General features: G+C 37.8%; 1 protein-coding gene across 1 annotated transcript in view; it reads left to right on the plus strand.

The window, feature by feature from the left end:
- MYBPC1 (myosin binding protein C1) overlaps nt 1-12,626 on the plus strand; it is a gene marked incomplete at both ends in the record, with an annotated part of 80,206 nt that overhangs the window by 58,415 nt on the left and 9,165 nt on the right. The window contains 7 exons of the mRNA XM_082751883.1: nt 534-668; nt 5,332-5,499; nt 5,971-6,059; nt 7,309-7,504; nt 8,287-8,426; nt 10,196-10,355; nt 11,878-12,014. Of these exons, the coding sequence (XP_082608009.1) occupies nt 534-668; nt 5,332-5,499; nt 5,971-6,059; nt 7,309-7,504; nt 8,287-8,426; nt 10,196-10,355; nt 11,878-12,014 (1,025 nt within the window). The remainder of the gene's footprint in view (nt 1-533; nt 669-5,331; nt 5,500-5,970; nt 6,060-7,308; nt 7,505-8,286; nt 8,427-10,195; nt 10,356-11,877; nt 12,015-12,626) is intronic.

Below are 12,626 nucleotides of genomic sequence, written 5' to 3' on the forward strand. Positions count from 1 at the left end.
GCAAGGACGAACCAGATTAAGTTAGGTTATATCTTACACCATTTTACATGTCCTATCATTATTTGTACTTTATATCAAAGTAACAGAGGGCCTTGTCACTCATATAACCACTGACTAATTTGGTGACCTTCCAATATAAAGAAACTGTTTTTTCAAACTATTGTGACAACCACAAGACTTTATAAAAGAAATTGCCTTGTTCTGTAGGGTAGCAAAGGTTTCCACCTCGCTCAACAGCTCCCCATGATATTGCTACAGCATGCTGTTGTGGAATATGCTACTCAAAATGTCTCTACAATACCCTTTACTGCTCTTTGGGTTAGGCTGCCAGCAGATACGGAATGAGGTATCTGCTTCTCCTTGTTTGTCTCCAATTGGGAGAGAAGTGCTAGGATGATTGGAAATGCCTGGTAGGCAGGATTTAGCCTGTTGCCTGACACCTTGATGATGCTAAATTTGAGGAAAACACTAAAAATGTGAACTTTTATAGTAATATATTTTTCTGCCTTCTCTTCACTACTAACTTGTTTCAGCTGTTACCAGTCCACCAACTCTCCTGGCAGTGGATGGAGTAACTGATACCTCAGTTACAATGAAATGGAGGCCACCAGACCACATTGGAGCAGCAGGTTTAGATGGCTATGTTGTAGAGTACTGCTTTGAAGGAAGTAAGTGACAATGACTGTGGTATGTTACTAATAGTGAAAATAGGTGAGACCTCCACTGTTTTCTCTACAAGCGTCTACTGCTCTCACTTCAAGGCAGAGATTAATCAGTCAGAAGCCTCCAGCTGTAGGGTTGTGTTTAGGTTTCTCTTTAGGTTGTATTCCACATCCCACCTGCTATTGTAGTTCAACCCGTTTTATGAACTCCAAATCAAAAACTATATAATCTGTTGCAGTGTAGCAAGTACCATGGTAATCCCTTTTGTCTTCCAGAAGAATGAAAAGTGGAAGCAACAAAGTGAGTGGATGGATGGATGGGTGAATGGATGGATGGGAAATAATAAATGAGTATAAGCATGACACAAAGAATGTGCAGGTCAGCCAGGTTTTAGTGACAGGAGTTCCTCAGTGTGGTAATCCCTATCTTGACATATTAGTGATTAGCTACTTCAAGTGTCAGTTTACAATACTGAGGATGGACAGCCTTCCCAACAGCTGGCTGTATAAGTTATCTAGGCAGGCAAAGTTCATGTGAGGATGTTAAATTTCCCCAACATTTCAGGCTAGTTATATACAAGATCTTTAACTATGTCCATCTAAGTCTTAAAGCTACACAGAACTGAAGGCAATTGATAAAGATGTAAGAAACAAAATAAATTTATAAGAGTGAAATAGCAAGGAATAGGCAAACATAACCTATTTACAACCATTTATTTTGGAGACCAAGCAGCAGCAGTTTAGTATTTTTCAATAGATTTTATTCTGAGTTGTCATCAGATGAAGTCTGTTTTCAAAAAGTCCACCAACTCATGAGCGAGTACCAAACAGGCAGGACTGTGTGAGCAAATGCCAGACAATGGGACTCCAGCAATGTTGTGTGATTGGATGAATGGGAATCTGTTATGTTCAGTTCACTGTGTTGTAAATCAGGAGACAAGCTGGACGTGTTCTTTCATAACGACATCTATTTCAATGAAAGCATTTCATGAATACAATCCACAGCCTGGAGACAAGAGGTAGAGGAGAGAATTTGTCATTCACAATGTCACATGTTTCAGATTCAGTCAATCCAGGAAAACAATAGTTCACAAAAGTGGTCAGATACTACAGGAGCAGAGTGCCTTCAGCGCACACTCAGGCGAGTGGGAAGGGAGTGAAGAACCACTGGCTTTTCTCAGGACCACTCAGCATCTTGTAGTATTGAGCTGAATATCTTTAAGGAACAGGAACAGACTGCAAGAAGCTCAGAGGTTTGGAGAAGATTACCTGAAGGCAGACACAGCTGGAATGGTAGGAAGGGTTTTCCTTGTGTTTTGGGAGGGAGCTGCAGGAACAGCTCAGAAAGAGTAAGCATGCAATCTAAGATCAAGATGCAGCATTCCTATAATGTTTCCTTTGCACAAGCAAGATGTGTACAGGTATAAAGGGAACTGGTCTTTGGTGTATATTGAATATTATGCTTCATTTAACATTTGTAGGATGGTGGAGGAGAATTAAAAGTGTTTGTAATATGTTACAGTCATATGACCCTTGACATTACAATATCTTAATTGGCAAATAAGATGAAAAGAGAGGAAAAGAAATTATATACATGCTAATGCAAATTAGAGTGTTTAGAGGCGTCTTCAAAATCTACCTTTTAAGGACCGTTAGATCACTGTATGCCTGATGAATGAGACAAGTTCTTTACATCTTATTTTTCAAATAGGTTTAAAATATATGAAATGCAACAAAATGGCAGTTGAGACTGTCATCTTATTGTTACCTACCTCAGTTAAAATAGAATGGGTACAACATATTTTACATAGGTTTCTGAGTGTTTGTGTATATCTGTATATGCCTCCTATATATTCATATATATCTATATATACACAATTGACATTTATGTATATATGTTATGAAAATGTCTAGGAAGAAGCAAGCTTAGTAGAAAATAACACTAAGAAAAGTTGTATTATTGAAATATACATCCTTTTCTCTATGTTCAATTCTTTTTTCCTTCTTGCAATATCTCAGTGCCTCCTTTTCTCAGTTCTTTCAGTGCCTTTCTGCTTTGGACTAATATCTTCTATACTATTCAATAACTTTTCAATTTCAAGATACTCTTTACAACTGTCTATATTCATTCTGCTGTAATTTTCTTTTAGTTCTTTGTTTGTAAACTCACTTGTCCTTGACTTCTTCATTCCTTCCTTCATTGATGTAGCTTTAAAGAAGGTTTTTTGGAGTTTTCCTTATCATAGCAATCATTAGGAGAAATCACAAGCTGAAAATAGGAAGACAATATGTACATGTAATCATACTTTAGAAGATACAGGTACCATAAGCATTAGTTTGGCTTCATGAAAATTGTTATTTCCATTTAGTCTGAACCTCATAGATTAATCATCATGGTGGACTCCTGGACTTTGTTAACTGTGGTAGCATGTTTGGCAGCTCTCTGTGTATTACTGAACTGGAGTCTCATCATGAGTACCTAGCATTGCATATGGATGAATAACATGTTAGGTTATAATAATAAATATGATAATAAATAACTTCCCTTTCCAGGGATGGTTTACAACATCCAGCTTGAACCTCTTATTTTGGCAATGTGAAGTAGACTACATCTTTTTAATGTTGGAGAAGTCAGTTCTCAGTAACATACACTGCTGAGTGGTTCTTCTATGGTATTTCAAAGGTAGCATAGTTCTCCCTGGGACACTATGTTTATCTGCCTTTAAAGGGTTTTGTACCTGCAAATCATCTGTTTTCATAGCTAGTAAATAGGCATTTCAGAGAGTCTCTGTTGGCTGAGATCTTTGCCAGGGTACCCATCCAGGAGCATGTACAGATACTGAAATAGTATTTTTACTGTCCTGAAAATGGCCCAATCCAGACTTCCAGGAAATCCAGGGCAGTGATAGCTTTGACCAGGAAATAAAGCCTTAGTGATTGCATCATATTTGTCATTATTCATGACTTTGGCCATGTTTAGTTTTCTTTCTATGTTTCCTTTAGTTAAATGTGTTTTCTTCCTCTGTCTTAGTGATCTTTTTTTTTTTTTTTTTTTTTTTTTTAACCCCAATACTTCTTTTTTCTGTCTTGCTTTCTCAAAGTTACCCTCTGAATTTCTTCTCTCTTCTATGATGTGTTTTCTTCTCCACCTACACTTTCTCTCATCATCACATCATTTTGTTTCGTTTCTCTCTCCCAAGTGTTCCTTTCATCTCTATTTTTCATCTGTCCAGGGCTGCAATCAGGCCCAAACTAAAAACAACTTCATCTCCTTCTCTTTCCTTATCCTTTACTTCTCCTGTGAGCATCCTACATAACTGTTCTTGATCTAGATGCCCTCTTCCCTCCTCTTTTCTACTTGCAGACTCCCTAAGTACAGGTTCTCTAAATCTTTAAAGTCCAGCATTATCTTTGCATACTTACTAACAGGAATTGCTAACCACTGACAAAATGCTCCATCTGTGTGAAAGTGGGTGTCTCTGATTAATTTTAAAGATGGATTCTCACAAGGTATATCGACAGATCTGTCTGAGGAATTGGTGGAGCCACCTTTTAACCTGGAAGGTACAGTACCAACAAAGGATTTAAAACTTCTTTAATAAAAGAAAATTCTCTTTATAAAATTAAAGAAATTTCTGAGAGTACATGTACTCTTAGAATTTTCTGCAGAACATGTATAAAGGGGAGGGGGAGGTGTTCAGGAAACAGTCAATGATTGCAATCCTTTTCTGCTAGAACCTGAAAGAAGCAGCTTGAAGGAGAACTTAATTCCTAAAAGTAAGACATACACTTATGAAAATCTTCCACAGTGTTGTGTGCTAAGTCTGCAGGGCACTTTATCTTATAATAGTTCTCTTGTCTTTTATGGCAGTATTGTAGTACTATCTTTATAAGATGTGGAAGGTATTGAAAATGACTTGCTACTGCGTGTCTCCAGCTCCAAAGGCCAAGGTGTTAGCAGTGTAGCAACCTATGGTGTGGAAAAGAATCATTTGTACTGAAACTGTTCTGAGAGACTGTGCTGTTGTGTAATCTTATGGAGTGATTGTGTGACCACTTAGGGTTAGGATAAAAATCTAAGAATGTTGTCATTATGTCATATGTCATTTATATCAATACATCATTATTCATTATGTGAATAACTTTCATACAGACTTCTTATAAAGGCACCAGGAGAGATGGCATGTCATTGCAATTTGTAAATATAATGTGCTTCTCTGATCCCTGCACTCTCAGTAGTATTTTCAAGACTACTCAGCACTGGTTTAATTGTGATATTGAAACAAACTGAAAAGTCCATTTCTCTCCAAGAAAGTTAAATCAATGCTGAGTGCTTTTGGAAATATATTCTATGCCCCCCTTGTTTTCTATCAGTTGAATTCAAACACAAATGAGTTTTCTCTCTGGTACAATTAAATGATAGACACATTCTGAAAACATTTATTTCTCTAAGTGAAAATATATAACTGACAGAAATGCATTAAAATTTGAAACTTTTTCTATGTAAGATTCAAGATTTCATTTTAGCCTAATTAGAAGAAAAAAGATGGATTCATCAGTATATAATGAATCAATTATCTTTCTATAATTTTCCTCATCAGTACACTGGATGTATTTATAATTTCCTATTCTTTTGGTTCGTCCTCCCCTCCTCTTTTCCCTAACCTAGCTGACGAATGGATCGTGGCTAACCCAGAACTGACAGACAAAACAAAGTTTACAATCAATGGTCTGCCGACTGGCTCAAAAATCCTCGTGAGAGTAAAAGCTGTGAATGCTGCAGGTGAAAGTGAGCCTAGGTACCACCCACAGCCTATCTTAGTCAAGGAAGTTGTAGGTAAGATCTTCCTGCCTATTCCCACTCACAGATATACTCTGCTTCCATATTTAGTTCTGTTTTTTAAGGCTAATACTTACTTGTAGTTGGACGCTGATGATGTGCCCTTACAAAGCCATCTTGCAGTGGCTAGAAATCATGTAAATATCTTTAAAAATATATGTAATTATTTTTATTTCTTCCTTTCATTTCTGAGCCTTTATTGTTCAGGCTTTCAAGGCTTTTTCTGCAGAGTTTGTATTTGATATTCCTTTTTTAAGTAGTACTGAGTATCTCACCTACTCCTACCACCACAGTTACAGTGGTATACTGAATGTAATGCTGTGGAAAAATATATTTAAGATACCACACTTAGTGGTCACTTTTGGGAATTGTAGACCACACAGTTCTGTTTATAGTGATGCCTAGCAGTACTGCATCAGTTAGAAAAGAGAATAAATGTCAAACATAAGCTTTTGTTCTTTTTTTCAGAACCTCCGAAGATTCGCCTACCAAGACACTTAAAACAGACCTATACTCGAAGAGTTGGAGAAACTGTGAATCTTGTGATTCCTTTCCAGGTAAGAACTTTCACTGACAGAAAATTACTCACGACTCATTTTTCTTATATTGCTGCTTTTTAACTTATTTCCATACATTTTTGTTAGGCCAGTGAGTTAATATAAGAAGATGTGGACATGCACAGATGTACACAGGTGCTTGTTTCGATGTCTCAAAGAATGATGTGATGTTAAGCCAATTACTGAACTGGGTAACTAGCTTAGACAGACTGATTCATCATCTGTCATCCATAGAACCCATAAATCCTCTTAGTAGACATTGTATGTGAGATAATCAATAGCACAATGCAAAATGACTACATTGGCAGTAATTAGATATGGTATCATGAGTGTCACTGTAGCATTTGATCACTATGTGTTCTTGAGAGGGAGGTGAAGAGTGGACAGAATTTCATTGTCTCTGATAGAAACTGCAATTTTTAAGTTATTGAGATCAAAACCAATGATATGTCCATTTGCAAAGTTATAGCACCTCTCCCAACAGTTACTGCCTCTCTACCCGCAGAGTCTTTATTCTTCTGAATAAAAGAATTGCAGTTGAATGTCTTCTCTTCATACTGGCTTCTACCAGGCTGTCAAAAGCCTAGTAAAATCTTGATCAGCAATAGGGTACAAGATACACTGCTCCAGAGAAGTTAAAGGAATATTGTATGGTTATTCTATTCTCTAAGACAAGGCATTCAAAAAAGGGTAAGAGTACCCTTTCGGACAGCATTTATAAATCGTTTGCCTCTGGAAGACAAATCCAGTGGCAAATCAAGTGGAATTTACTTCTATTTAAGTACATAAACTGGGTGCTACCATGCCAAAAATGTACACACATCCCCCCAAAAGATGTCAAGCTGGTCTACCTAACAACTATTTCAACTGCTTTTGCAGTGGAAGAAGAGAGTTCAGGATCCCTGGAGCATTAGTCCCCTACTTAGGTGCCCTCGTCTTTCATCAGCAGTATAGAGAATGTAGGCCGTTCCAGAAGGTGAAATATTTTGTTGTGCTTTTTTTGACTTTTAACCTTTTTCTTTTCAAAACATGTAATTGTCCAGTTTAGCCAGAATATGCGAATATTTTTGGTCTCCTGGGGAGTGGGGAGGATGCATTTTAGGTAAATTAATGAGATTACATCTTAAATGCTCTGTTATTTAAAAATGAACTTTCTCTGCTCCTTTCAGGACAGTTTTGATTTCCCTTTAGGACTGACACTCTTCTCTTTCCCAAAAGCATATATAAATTGTTTCCTGGCTTCTTATAGGGAAGGCCAAGGGCAAAAGTATCATGGCAGAAAAATGGTTCTCCAATAGACAAGAACCAAATCAACATCCGCAACACTGAAAATGACACAATCATCTTCATCCGAAAGGCAGAAAGGAGCCACTCTGGAGAATATGACATGAAAGTGGAAGTAGAGAACTTGGAGGACAAAGCTACAATAGATATTCAAATTGTTGGTATGTTTTCAGAAACAGAAATGCATGCATGCCAGAAGAGCGGACTCTAGCCATTCCAAGGCTGTAGGAAAACAATTCTCTACTTCCAATTACTTGTCTATAGATTTGCAGTCTCTAAGTAAACCTCCCTACACAATGGCAGGTGCTTGTTTGCTTGTTCAAACATGATAGCCTCTTGTTTTTTTCACTGTTTTGCTTTTCATGTTCTTGTTTATCCAGAATGCAAGCCGCTTCCTGTTGAATGGTAGACAAAAATGGAAATGGTAGTAAATTCATAGTAAGTTTGTAGTAAGTGTAACGTGAAAGAAATCCTATATGTTGAAACTATATGTAGGCAGGAAAGAAAGAGAAGAGAACACATTTACTTTTAATTTTTACCAACCTATTTCTTTACATAATAGGCAAATCTGGTAGCAAAGCCTTTATAATGATTGTCTGACACTACCCGTTTTAAGAACACTTTTTCAACTGCTAACCACTTTTTCAAAATATCATGTCCTTTTACAACTAAAGAGCATATGCGCATTATAAACCATACTCACAAAGTGGTCCAATTAGGTTTTTCATGATTCTGATATGGGTTAACTGTTGAAAGTTTTATTTTGCAGCCTCATCATTCTTTGGATATTGGGTTTGGCATATGCATGTGTAAAAAAGAGAGAAAGAAAATAAAGTGGAAGGTGTGTGTAGGAAAGAGACAGGAACAAAGTGGAAGGTGTATAGGAAGCAGAGAGAGAAAACAAATATAACGGATAATGTCATCTCCCATATTTTCATTACAGATCGCCCCGGCCCACCAGAAATTGTAACTATTGAGGACGTGTGGGGAGAGAATGTAAATTTATCATGGAAGCCACCAAAAGATGATGGCAATGCTGCCATTACAGGGTACACTATTCAAAAAGCAGATAAGAAGAGTATGGTAAGTAAATAAGATGCTTGAAAGGCTGATGTACTTATGAAACTGTTCTTTTTAAAATAAAAAGCCTTACATGTTTAATTAATGTAGGGGGAAAAATCATTGGTTGATGTTCAGGAAATCTTCAAGGAATATCTAAAGTTTCTAAGAATCCCATCTCTAAAACCTAGAGATGTTTTCAGATGATGTAAAAGAGTAAACAGGAAAGGACAGGTGGATTAGAGAGAACTAATTCCAGGTTGCTAGTAGAATCAAAATGTGGGGCTACTGATTTCAAACCTGTAATGGCATATTGTATTAGTCACTACAACTCCTTATGACTCATGGCAAAATGGTACAATGTCATTTGTAAACTGCTTTGAGATTTAGTGACAAAAAGAGCAACATGTTCATTTTAATTTTTATTTTACTTATTATTATTTTATTATTTATTTTAATTTTTATTATTTTCATTAAACTAACATGAATTTTATGCCTCACTAAAAGAAGGTATTTTGGATTCTTACATTTAACACTTATTGCTAATTGAAACACTGGAAATTTAGGATGATATTTTGGGCATTGTTTAAGGGAAACTTTTTGCACACACCCCTAAAATTCATTATGTTGATCTGCTTCATGGTCTGATCAATGAATTCCTCATGTTTCTCTGCTTCCCTTCCCATTCTTCTTTTTTTTTTTTCTTTCTCTTCAAATTGTATGATGAGGTAATCTCTGTACAGTGACTAGAAAAATGATGCCCCCTGTCCTTAAGTTACTGTGTTAAGGAGAACACAACAACAGCAGTGTCTAGGGGACAGTGTGTTATGGATCATTCTGGTCATAGTTCCCCCATATTCTCTGGTGCTGAATTCTGCATTTCTAGTACAGCTGGCCTTCCACAGGAAACCATTTTCTCAAAGGACAGCTCTTTAGCTACAGGTCCTCAGAGGAATACAGAAAACACCTCAAGTTACATGGGATGATGTTCAGATTTCTCAGAAATAGATGGAAGTAAATGAAGGCAACCAAATATCAACACAAACTGTGGCACAGGAAACTTGGCACAAGTGGGTTTTCAGAAAAGCAGAAAAACTCTGCAGGGTAGAGTAAGGAAAAGCAAGAATGTTTTGTGATCATACTGCATTTTATGTTAGATGTATTTTTAGCATTAACCTCTTTTATATCAGGTGCTATGTAGGTATTGTGTACTAGGATAGGCGTCCTGCTACTGCTGCAAGACCAAAACGCTAAAACTCATCTCCCCATCTGAGCCTTAAGATATGCCTTTTGCTCCAGAAAAACATGGATGAAATTATATTTCTCATGAATGTTCAGCTTGTGGAAAAGGGAGTAGGTTAGTGTGTTGTCCTTGTGTGAACACAAGTCATTGTGGAGGGCTTTTCCCCATCTGCAGGTTTTTTGTCCACTACAGTATTTTCTCTGTCAGCAGCGTGGAAGAGGAATGAAGGAGCTTGACCCTGCTTGCACAGGACAACATTTGTAATATTAAATTTTCTAAAATGAACCCTTCCAGCTAACACAGCATAACCATTCAGTATGATTCACTGCCATTTGGCCTTCACTGTACAATGCTGAACTCTGATATTCTCATTACCACTCACATCAGATGGAATAGTTAATTACTGTCAGCTTCACTAACTTAGTATTCATTGACATGCCTTTAATAGAAAATCTTACTCCCACCAGCTTGATGGTCCTTCCAAACAGTGTCTGGGTTAGAAGCGCAGTGTGCTACGGGGAAGCTTAGCCTCTGTGTTTCTGTGTTTCAGGAATGGTTCACGGTAATTGAGCACTACCACCGCACCAGTGCCACCATTAATGAGCTCGTCATAGGAAACGAGTACTACTTCCGGATCTTTGCTGAAAACATGTGTGGCCTCAGCGAGGATGCAACAATGACCAAAGAGAGTGCTCTGATTGCAAAAGATGGTTAGCTAATTAGCCTTTCCTTGTCAAAAGGGTTGGGGTGTGTTCAGAGTCTGGAAAGACATTAGAGGTAAAAGGCCATCGATCAGATACAGGCAACAGCTAATACATTTCATATTAGGGCTTTTTTGTTTGTCCATATAGTTAATAGTTTTGTGTATGTGCTTGTTTTGTTTTGTGTTTTAATTAAGTGAGATATTTCTTCCATACTCTGTCACTTCCTGTGATCTTGGACATCATACTCGTGTCACCACTGGCAGACCTAAGTCACTGAGCTGGAAGAGGAGCACAGCTCTGTTAGCAGCAGTGGGCCACTGCCTCCCAGTGGAGACCCAGCTCCAACTGTGCAAATGCTCCAGTCCGTTTCAGGGGGCAGGATCCAACAGTTAAGCTTAACTGCCTGCTTCACATCTCTTGCAGGTGGAGCTGGAAAAACTGAATCCCTGCTGTCAGAAGTCCTGACATTTCAGAAGTTGTCAGCTTGGAATGGCAATTTAAACATGAAATAAATAAATATATAATCTAACTGCCCTTTTATGGAAGGGAAATTCCAGAAATGGGTGGTTTAGCAGAAGAAAATCAAATCAGATCAGTTCTGTTTGTCTCAAATGAGTATATGACTGCCATGACGTAGAGGACAGACAACCCATACCACCCACACAGATAGGTTGAAGGACGGGAGATCAGGGGTACCGGAACCCACTTCTATTAAGAAAAACAAACAAACAAACAAATTGTTTTTCTATTAGAAACTGGATCACAAACAAAAGCAGGGCTATAGGAATTGCTTTTAATCTCTGCCTACTTGCTCCTGCCATGAGAGTAAGTATCAGGCTTAAGCTGCATTGAAGCCAGTAAGAAACCTTGCAGGTTGAAAAAAAAAAAAAAAAGATGTTTAGTGTTGGCTGTGCACAGGAATAGATGTCAATCTGTCCAGCTGGTTTAAATGCCAGCTTAGTTTATGGGCGAAGGTTATTTACTGATGTAAATCTGCATTACAGAGCAGGGAAGTGTCAGTGGCAAACTGGGTTTTACTACCAGGCTTTTCTTGCACAGAAACAGCATCCATGAGGGCATCTGTATTGTTAGTGGACTGCATGAAGCAGATGGATTTTCAGATATGGAGCCAGGCAGATCAGAGCAAACTGTGAAAAGCAATTGGCAGCAGAGTGAACACGCTGAGACACACAGTGTCAAGGCAGACATTCTGCAGTGCAGCAGACAGGACCCATGCTGTTCTGTAATGTATAGGTCAGTCAGGCAAAGAAATTGAATATACGTGTATTATTTTTTACACCACCTACAGACAGACACCAGACAGACAAGCCCTCAGACCTCAATCCTACAGCATGACCAAGGGCGATAGTCACTTCCCAGGACCCCTTCTAGCCTCCCATATGAGTTCAATTACTATGGCAGGCTGGTTCCTGGCATCAGGACAGGCAGACTCTGGAGTTTCTTAAGATGCTTGGGTATTTAGCCCTACAATACTCATCTTTCTAAATGTATTGTTTTCATTTCATAGGTAAAGTCTACAAATACCCAGTTTACGATGATTTTGACTTCAGTGAACGACCACTGTTTACCCAGCCTCTCATTAACACGTATGCTGTAGCTGGTTACAATGCTACTTTGAACTGCAGTGTTCGGGGCAACCCCAAGGTACAGCAAGCTCACAGCAATATCCATTAACACCGAGAAAGTTAACCTAATTTGTCTTACAAGCCAAGCTGAATTAAAGAATGCTAACCCAGGGAAAGGACAAAACTTCATGAAAAGGCTGGGCTGTACAGGGACCAGAACTGATGATAGTAAAGGTTGTTATTAAAATAAAGCTATAATTATTCTATAAAAAGCTAATTATGCTTTAAGTAAGTGCATTGCAAAAATACTCATTGGTTCTCAGATGCATTGTCTCCCAGTTTATTTTGAGTTTTGCCTTTTTGAGATTTATTTTCTGATATGATTGATTGATCTAGTAAAATGGGAACTCTAGAGCATTTATGTCCACTTTTTAGAGTTTCTGTCTGTTCCTTCTGTAAACTGCAGTTAAAAACATCCTTTGCTTATTGACTTAGACTAATTGGAAGTCAAAAGATATGGCTGAGGTGTTTGTTGTTATTACACAGCACCCCTTATATTGATAACAGGCTTATGTTTATGACTTTAATGATGTGATTGAAACTGCACTGAAAACACATGCTTTAAAACAAAGGCATGATGTAGCCCGTGTTTGTTTGAGTTAACCATTATTTATTTTCCATGACTGTTTTA

This window comes from Aythya marila, assembly GCF_965140915.1.
Source record: "Aythya marila genome assembly, chromosome: 1".
Taxonomy (NCBI): Eukaryota; Metazoa; Chordata; class Aves; order Anseriformes; family Anatidae; genus Aythya; species Aythya marila.